Source organism: Podarcis gaigeae (assembly GCF_964106915.1).
Source record: "Podarcis gaigeae genome assembly, chromosome: 3".
NCBI classification, from domain to species: domain Eukaryota; kingdom Metazoa; phylum Chordata; class Lepidosauria; order Squamata; family Lacertidae; genus Podarcis; species Podarcis gaigeae.
In genome coordinates, this window is record NC_139680.1 from 53780026 (window position 1) to 53789877 (window position 9852).

Sequence of the window (9852 nt, forward strand, 5' to 3'; positions counted from 1 at the left end):
TTGCAGGCAGCTGGAGCTACTGGATTGTTATACTCATATCTTGTTTACTCCAATGGGTTTTCAGCACCCTCATTGCACACGTTGTGCTGTCTAGGTTTAGTTGTGACTTGGGTAATTTGCCCTGTCCCTTACTTTCAGAAGGCTCCAGTCTAGTTTCGCCATGGAGAAATGATTTCATTTGAAAACATTTGTAAGGAAGCTAGAGATTCCTCTTCACTAGAGGAAGCTGGATGAGCAGTTTGGCAGGAAAAAAATATTATTTGGGCTATGAGAAGAAGCAGGACAGTGTACTAAAGTGCCCTCTTTGCCATTTTCTTTCTTTATAGGTACAGTAAAATATGCTTTTGCATATACATACCCCATACGGACAGAGCCTTCTTCCTTCTTCAAATTTCACTGTGGGGGAAGCAGATTGGATTGTTTTCAGGGAGACCTATATGTGATGCAACAGCTTCTTGCCCCTCAAATCTTAGACTGTTATTTGCCCTCCAGTAGATAAGAATTTGTATTTTTAAAATCAAATCAAAAGGGCTGCTTGTATTGTGAGCTGATTTTGCATGTACTTTAACATTATTTGAGAACTATTTTCTGTGAAACTACTGCTTGTGGTGGAGCAGCTTTATTCAAAACTATGTTTATAACTTTTAAGTGTTAGAAATCTTCCATTTTATTTCCCCTTCTCCCCTTGTCTTGAAAGCAGGACTTTTCTGGTTTCTAGCACAAGGTTGTAATTGCACAAGGATCTGATAAGGTGTGGCAGGGATATATACAGAATATTAAGGCTGCAATCCTGAGCACACCGTACAATAAACTAAGGGCCATTGAAAGCAGTGGGAATTACTTCCAAGGTTTGCTCTGTGATGGTGCACGACAAACATTTAAAGCACATCTGCCCCCACAAAGAATTCCAGGAACTGTAGTTTAAGGGTACTGGGAATTGTAGCTCTGTCAAGGTTAAACTACAGTTCCCATGATTCTTTACAGGGGAGATGCATTTTAAATGTGGGATGTGTTTTCAAGTGCACATCTACATTCTTATGCCCTTTTTCAGCTCCATGAATCAGTCTAGAAGAGGCATGGACTCCTGCTCATTTGACCTACAATAGGAATTGGAGAAGCTCAGCCTTTATCAGCAGGAGATAAAGCCAACTCTCTGCAAGCAAACTCTCTGATAAAGTCTCAGTTTGCTTGCAGCTTAGTGAGAGAAACTTACTTTTTTGCCCCTAAATACAAAGGGCAAGTTAGAGATCAAATCTGGAGAAGTTATTATCTCCCACCATCATATACTCGTTTTGGATATTTTTTTTTTTATTACTGAGTTAGCTGCATTGCACTACATGGGAAATCCATCTGCTGCACAGATACTTCAAAAGCGCTCTATTCCACATAGTTGAATAAAAGTATGGGCTATCAACATATGATTGTAATTCATATTAGGCCTTCTGTGAAACCTTATACAAAAAATTATAAAAAGAGAGGGTTTTTTAATGGTATTAATTTAAAAGAAGTAGTATGTTTATTTTGCTTTCCACTGGCAGTGCTGATTAGTACTGTCCTGTCAGAAGAAAATCTCAAGAACGCTTTGAGAAAAATAAAACGGCCATCTCCCCATCGCTCTGGCTTCTTTGGCAGTTTCTCCTTCCCTTGCAGATCCCCCCCCCCCCCGTGTGTCCCCACCCCCACACAGTTCCAAAATTTCCCCTAACCCCCAGAAGTTGATCTTAGGGGAATGGGGAGACTGCAGGGGTGAGGAGGCATTTGCCAAAGATCACCTTGATCCTTGTTCTGCCGACAGAAGGCTCTGCTAGATCAAAGGGTCTTCTGTCCACGGGGGATTACCAGCTGGATACCATTCTTTGGTGGTGGTCACTTTTTAAATCTAAAATGAGAAATGTGCTGCTCTTCCAACCCCACAACACTGAAGTTTCCAATACTTAATTCCCGTTACTAGCAAAGTGGATGGGCCCATGCCAACCAGCAGGGCTGTGAAGCAGGATCACCCACAACAGACAGGGCATGGGGTACCTGCACACTTGGAGAGACAGCGTGCAGGGCAAAAGGGTATTATTTTGCACACACCCATTCCACTGTTTGTGAAGTTGCAGGAGGACTTGTTGCAGGAATACAGTTTTAGAAACAGTAAAAGAGTGGCATTGATTAATGGTGTGTTGAGGAGAGGAAACAGGCACCAGTAATGGGGGGAGAGAGAGAGAGAGAGAGAGAGAGAGAGAATTGTGCTAGAATTGTACAGGGCCAAAGCCTTCCCTTCAGTTGTTCAGGCTGAGACTGGCTCTACTGGTTGAATTAAAGTGGTATAGTGCTGACTCCGCAGCTTGCTGTGCATCCAGCCTCAAACTCTGCCACAATCTGAAGGAGGAGGAAGAGTTAACTACTCCTTGCTGGCCTTGGACTGTTTGGAGTTGAGCCTGGTTGCGCAACTAGCTGCTCAGCTGGTCACAAACCCTCTTTTTACTGCTGTACTGCTCCAGTTTAGGACTGCCTACATATTGGAGGAAGAGCTTTAAACTCTGGAGGGTTGAGGTCTTTCCCCACCATCCCCCAGCGGATCAGCACAGGCTGCTGTTGATTTTTATCCTTTGTGATTTTAAGGGGAGAAGTTGTTCATTGGCTTTAAACCAAATAATATTGTGGTTCATTTTCCTTTCAAACGGCAGGTATTCAAAGCCAACTCTAATCATGGAGATATAGTCCGGAATAATTTCATTCCCCCCATAGTAGCCCGCTACGTGAGAATTATTCCACAGAGCTGGAACAAAAGAATAGCACTGAAGGTGGAACTTATTGGTTGTCGCATAAACCAAGGTAAGCCATTTTACCATTCGGGGGGCGGGGAGAGGTTTGTTTGGCAGCAGGATCTGAATGCCCTTCAAATGTTTTGAGGTTCACTTAGTTCCACCTTTTGCCTTGCAGTTAACAGCTCCCTTACGCATCCGCTCTGGCAGAGACCAAGTCAAAGCACAGGTGTCTCGGTTAGAAAAGAAGACAGAACCATCACAGAGCCCATACCCTCAGAAGAAGGCAGCTTAGGTAGGAAACACCTTTCCTAACTTTAACGGAGGGCAAAAGTCTTAGCACAACTCCTACCACAGACTGTGACAACTTTTCAGAAGTGATAATGTAAACCTATTTCTAAACCACCTTTTTGAACCCCAATTTTCAAATGCCTGGGAACAAAATGTGATTCATTGGGGGTGAGGTTGGCAGGGCACATTCATGTCTTTGCTACATGGTTTTTACTTTATGAGGGCCAAATGACCAGAAAACACAGTGACATGTGTTCTGGATATATACAAGGCTTGGTATAACTTGAGAGGTATCCAATGCTTAATACCGATCTAAAGTGGGTGCAGGTCTGAGCACACGGAGTGGTATTCAACACAGAAGAACACATAATCAAATTATTAGTTAAGCCTGCATATGGGCAAGCCTGCTGCACCCAGATGCAACCACATTCCTCTTGCTGCACTCTTTCCCTTGTGCAAATGGGGAAAGAAACCAAGAAGAAGGCCTCAGTTAACCATGGCTCCCTACTACATGCAAGCTAGAAACTGTGGTTAATGACTTTCAAAACTTGGCTTGTTTGGAATCCATTGTGCATAATTCCTGGCTTGTACGTAACAAGAAGCCATGGTTAACAGCAGCTCCCCACCCCCGATCATGTGAAGGGAGGAGTGAAATGGGAGCAAAGGGTGCAAGGAGGTCATGCATATCCTTGCTTGTTAAGCCAGGATTCAAAAATAATGTGAATTAAGTCTCACTGTTTCCTGGGTTCTACATACTCCCCCCTATATACCAGTACTATGTGATATGTAGTCCAGCCCTCAAGCTAGTTTTTCAGCTGGGTTTTCAGTACATTGTAACTTTTTATCTTCATTTCTTTTTAAGGACTGAATCTCACTACCATAATCGTTCCAGTAGTAGTGGTGCTTTTGCTGTTCCTGATATCTGGAATTGGTATCTATGCTGTTGTACGAAAGTATGTAACTCTCACTTCTCCCTCTTCAGAGTTGAAAAGCTTAAAAATTCTTGTGGTGGCATTTGGACACATAACAGCCTTTTCCTTAGCTGTTTAGTAGGTTAAAGAGTAACTGGCAGATTTACCAGCTAACAGGAATACACCTGATGATTGCCTTCGGTGGTTTTACAGCAGAAGAGGAAAAATGCTATGACCAAAACCTATGACTGTATTTGCATTATTAATACGAAGTCCCAAGCTTAATCACCGGCATTTCAAATTGTGCCGCCTGGGCTTCCTCAAGTCCCTTGCCAGCTCCTCATTGTGCTCCGGCTCGTCCAATGAGCTCTTCTCCCAGCTGATGTCCCCATGAATTGCAGGGAATGGGAAACGGTGGCTCTCTTCACGGAAGGAGTCTTCCAGCCTTTTAGAGACAAGCAAGCTAAAATAGGAAGTTCCATGAAAAACAGCAGAAAGATTTCCACAATGATTCATTCCTCACCTGAGGGCTTTTCTGATCGGGAAAGAGATGACCTATGCAAAAGGCTCGTGGGCGGTGCACTTTCTTCCTCTCTCTTTCTAACCAGTTGCAAAGTCCATTCCCACCATTTTATAAATATAAAACAAGGAAGAACTACAAGACTGTCTTATAGTTGCACCCCAAAGGAAAGCAGTCCACTATTAGTAGTTCATTGCTTTAAGTGCTTAAATACAACCTGCAATTCATTTAAGCCTGCATTTCTAAACATCCTTACTTAGGAATGAAATTGTAGTATGGTTGGTCTTTGTAGTTGGCCACCAGAAAAATAATGATTCGCTAGTAATTTTAGGCACAGTCAGTAGATTCCGATGGCACCTGTCAGGGGCATTACTGAGCAATTAGAAAGATTTGGAGCACAAGCCCATGAAACAAATATGCCTACGTTAATGCATATTTACATTATACAAATTTAGTCTGATTTTCAAAGGGAAAGGAATTTACTCTGGCTCTTGCCATCATTCTATTTTATGTGGGTTGGTCTCTCTGCCCTACCTGGCAGGAATTTCTACTTATGTATATATGGAAACTGAAAGAATCTTTATCCAGTATCATATCTGTCTGTTTACCTGTCTGTCTCTCCCCCCCCCCCCCACACACACACCCTTGCCCAACTCATTCAGCAAATCAGGATGGTGAGTGGATGGGTCTCATCAGTATTCTGCTTTGCATTGTGCCTAGCTACCCTGTAAGCATTTTCTTAAGTTTTCAAAAGAGGCGGTAGATCCAGGGTTCAGCATAAAGACCCAGGTCTCCGTCTCCAAGGGACACCCAGTGCCTCTAGTAGCAAAGTTGGGGAAGATCAGTGCCTGAAAATCTAGCCTAGACAGTCAATAGGAGTTGACAGTCACTGGTTCAATGGAACTGACTGAAGCCAAGTGCTATTGTTGCTGTTCTTCATTATAGGAGAGGAAAGAAAGGAGGTGCTTATGGCTCATACGACACCGGGAAACCAGGTGGGTGGTAAAAATCGTGGTTTTGTTCATCATCTGACAATAATGAGAAAGGGAAATGTTTATGTAGTTGTAACAATATCTTTGTGTGCAGTGGGACTAATTCCCCTTAAGGATCTTACACGCAAATAGCACAAGAACTTTTAATATATGTAATGGATGGGTGGAACTGGAGCAGGCATTGACAGCAGCCAGCGACAGTTTCCTGTGCTTAGTACTTCCTGATCCTTGGAATCACTGTGGCTTAATCTGGATGGCTTGGATCACGCATCCATTATCCATGTCAATCTCTACCAGGGGATAATTTAATAGGAAAAGGGTTTTGTGGAACCATTTTCATTAAAAGTTTTGGCTCAGTGTTTTTTGATATCACACTCTTGTTCCGTTCTCCCTTGCGGGCCTGCTTCCATGAGATGCTCACCAAGTCCAAATTTAGCTTTGCTTTGAAATTCAACAGTGCACTGCTGTTGAGATGCATTGTTGGGGAGGGAGATCCAAAAATGATCAGCAAAGCAGCTGATTTAAAATTAAGTGTGTTCATGACTCCAAGAGAGCGTCCAGATGACAAATTGCTGGGATCAGAGAGTCCCTTGTTGACCATACTAGATGAGCTTCTGCTGATTTTTTCACACACACATGCACGGACACACGCACACGCACTGCAGCTCTCACCCCCAATATCTCCCTTCATTCAAGCTCTCAAGGGTGACTTGTGAGGAACACAAGCAGCTGCAGGATGGAAGGGAAGATAGTTGTCAGGATTTAGCCCTATGTGCTCTGTATAGATAGACTGATCTCTGCTAGTGCAAGCTTCTTTTAACCCTAGGTCTATTACATGTCATCCTTTCCAACACAGTCTGAATCAAACTGACAGTTTTAATTTTTGTGTGTGCATGCAATGTTTTATATTGGATCACATTTGAGATTTTTAACATTATTAGGACTTGAACTTCTAGGTTTCTGGAAACAAATCAAACAACCCTTTGTCAGACACCAGTCTACTGAATTCACCATCAGTTATAATAATGACAAGGATACGCCACAAAAGCTAGATCTCGTCACAAGAGAGATGGCAGGTAACTTCACTGTCTTCTGAAAACAATCCCTATGTAGCACGTAAGAAACGTAAAGAACAGGCTTAGTTTGCCCATCCGTAAGGATTGGCAGAATAGAACTTGTACCATTTTTAAATTTATTTATCATATTTCTGTTATTGCCCTGCCAGTTAGAACTTGTACCATTTTTTAATTTATTTTTCATATTTCTATTATTGCCCTGCCAGTGTGTTCACATAAAACTGTTGGCATTCTTCTTCCAGATACCTGTAGAGTAATGGCTTTGGCATTCCAACATTCTTCCTCATCAGGTTACCCATGTGCGATATCAAAGACATTAAGAAGAGATTTCCCAGTCAGGCCCCTCTAGCCCAGCATCCCATTCTCACAGATGCCTTTGCAAAGCCTGCAAGCTTGACATGAGGATTTTGTCTGAATTTCTATTATTCCTAGCATTGGCTATCCAGAGGCATACTGCCCTAACAGTGGGGGCAGAACATAGCTATCATGACTAGTAGCTTTTTGGAGTTTAGCTGTAATTTGTGGTACCATCCTTTTAGATAGGATGGTGGATAAATTTGACAATTGTGTGCATGTTTTCTTGCTTAGTAACTCTAACATTATAGTGCACATTTTTTTCTTTCTGTTGCACATGGCTCATGTAGCTTGTATAATCAATAGCTATTGCTCTACTAAGGATCTACTGTAGGAATCTGTTTTTGACCTTTGATAGACTGAAGACTGGGTTTGTCAGTAGAGCGAGAAGGATGGTTTGATCTTGTGGCGAGAAGGCAGGGGAAAAACAAATGGTCTCTAATAAAATTTGTGCATGGAGGCAGGAGTACTCCAAGGAAAATCTTACGATTCTTATAAATATTTATTGCTTGTTGCCATAGGCCATTGCAAATAATGAATTAAAAATGCCCATTGACACAAACATAAAACATGAGCCGGTATGCTTCTTATTTGTTCTTGTCTTGAACTTAAAATGCATATTTGAAGCATCCTGGAAATATGCTTAATTTTAGCTTATTCAAGTTAATTAATTGCCTTGACAGTCCACCCACATTTGATTCAAAGTACTTGCTTGAATTTTCTTTGCTGCAGTTGGGAAATAATATCCCTTGGTCAGACGACTCAGGGATAACAAAAAAAATATCTGTCTCCTGTAGGAACAATAACAGTTTCTTTCTGGGAGAAGGCAAATAATATAGCAGATTGCTCAGCACAAATTAAGGTGGCATCTAGTATTTGGTGTGATCTGAGATTCTGATGTGATTCTGTTTCCCATCTAGATTATCAACAGCCTCTCATGATAGGAACTGGGACAGTAACCCGAAAGGGATCCACTTTCAGACCCATGGACACAGAGAATGAGAAAAAAGGTAGCGCCGAGACTGGGAACCATTACCACTGCCCACAGAGAGCAAATCGGCACGATTATGCACTGCCTTTGACCAACCATGAGCCTGAATACGCCACTCCTATTATAGAGCGACATGTAGGAAGAGAAAACGCTTTTCCTTCAGAGAGCTGCTATAACATTCCTACTGCTTCCGCTGCGCATAAATGTTCCCTTTCCACAGGCACTTTCACTGCCTTGTGCCAGACTGAAACGGGGAGTGAAGATTATCAAACACCACAAAGTCAGAAGGAGTATGACAAGCCAAAAATGAAAGCCTTGCCCACACTTGACTACAATACTGGCTATCAGAAGCCCCAAACCAGTTTATTGACAGATGAGGGCTATTCGACACCCAGATACTGCCTAAAACCGGTAAATCAGACTGCAATGACAGCTCTTCTGTAACCTTAAGGACCAGTGGAAACTCACTGCCATAATGTTTAAAGCACTGGATTAGATTTAGAGCAAAACAAAATTTGCTCTTGGCTGAGGAGTGAAAGCTGTTCGTTGCTGCCTTTGCGGTAGAGTCTTCAGGCAGTCAATTCTCTGCAGCTGCGATATTGGTGCTCCACTCTAACATTGTGCAATGTGTACATACATTTTTAATTTAATAAAAATAACTTAAACTTTAATCTGTTTTGTCCTGTGTGGGTTGGGGGCTGTCAGTGAGAAGAACTGGTCACTGCACTGATTTCTAGACAAGGTAGGACAGTGTCCTAACAAAACAGCACGGCGTCTGGGGTTGTTTTCCTGTTGGTAGTTGTGCTAACTAGTTCTGACATGTTACACAGAAGTGGGAGCTAATTAAATTTAAAAGCTAATTTCCTCGGGTCATATCCTATGCTGCAGAACCCCCTGCTTTGAACAGTTTTAACTGTGTGGATAAATCTGTACTTGTTCTGGGCAAAATAAGTTTTGAAAAAATGAGGGATGGTGCATGGTATTGTGATGAGAAGTGATGCTAGTCAATTGCCACTGAGAAATAGTGGGGTCTTCTGTTTCATGGATTTAACTGTGCCTGTAAATGGTCCATTCTTTAGCCCCAGATTAGGACAAGGGAAAATACCAAGACTAGAACACAGAGCTGAGTCTCTGCCATGGCCCTAAATATGCACCTCTTCTCCACCATAAATTGCTAATAGAAAAACAGCGTAGTTGAGATCAGGCAGCCAGTAGGTTTCTAGAAGTAATTTTTCAAACTCACCTCTAGTTTCATAATAGCATCTTCTGAAAAATCAGTACATATACTGCCCACTCTGCAGTAAGCCCCACCAAATACTGTGGATATTATAGTAGCACAACCTAAGCCTAGCAGTAGTAGTTTGCTTTGGGTCTGCCATCTCATTAAAAATGGGCTCTGCAAGTTGCATATGGAAATATTTTTTGCTAGTTTACTCGCAGATGCTTAGATATTTCGAATGCATTGTTCACAGGCTCCTTGTGGCAGCTTTGTGTTAAAAAATGTTTTTTGTGACTTTGTCTCAAGGGTTTCTTTAAAAAGGGGGGGCAGGAAAGATTAACTGGAATAGCTGTAAGGATCTCTGCTTGTTATACTGACTTTTCCATCTGGTTCTCACGACTTTCCCCAGGCCACCACCTACTCCCCAAGCCACCTACCTTTCTCTCTGTCCTTTTCCTGTGCTTTCGCCTGGCTGGAATGAGTCCTTCAGCTCTGATGATGTTTCATTCTTACTTAGATGGGGGGTGGAGAGATGTGTGGAGCCAACTGGGCAAAATTAAGAGTTCCATCTGCTGCCTTGCCCCCTTTTTCCTCTGCCTCTGCCCACTACTGGTATGCGACCCATGGGAGGTTGCTTAGGACAGCAGGTAGCCCTCAGGTACCCCCACCCCTGACCTGACCCCTTCCTGTCTTTCCTAGCTCTGTTGTCCAAGATTCTCTAGGGACCAGTTCATGCGTATATTTC

General features: G+C 42.5%; 1 protein-coding gene across 4 annotated transcripts in view; it reads left to right on the forward strand.

The window, feature by feature from the left end:
- The window catches only part of DCBLD1 (discoidin, CUB and LCCL domain containing 1), a 29774-nt gene extending 21215 nt beyond the window's left edge, over nucleotides 1-8559 (forward strand). For 2 of the 4 annotated variants that reach the window (XM_083731204.1, XM_083731207.1), the window contains exons 10-15: nucleotides 2676-2823; nucleotides 2932-3048; nucleotides 3907-3997; nucleotides 5421-5470; nucleotides 6409-6543; nucleotides 7818-8559. In XM_083731204.1, coding sequence (XP_083587330.1) covers nucleotides 2676-2823; nucleotides 2932-3048; nucleotides 3907-3997; nucleotides 5421-5470; nucleotides 6409-6543; nucleotides 7818-8332 — 1056 coding nt within the window. In that variant the 3' untranslated portion in view covers nucleotides 8333-8559. The remainder of the gene's footprint in view (nucleotides 1-2675; nucleotides 2824-2931; nucleotides 3049-3906; nucleotides 3998-5420; nucleotides 5471-6408; nucleotides 6544-7817) is intronic. The other 2 variants (XM_083731205.1, XM_083731206.1) reach the window with 2 other exon arrangements.
- The last annotated feature ends 1293 nt before the right edge of the window (nucleotides 8560-9852 follow it).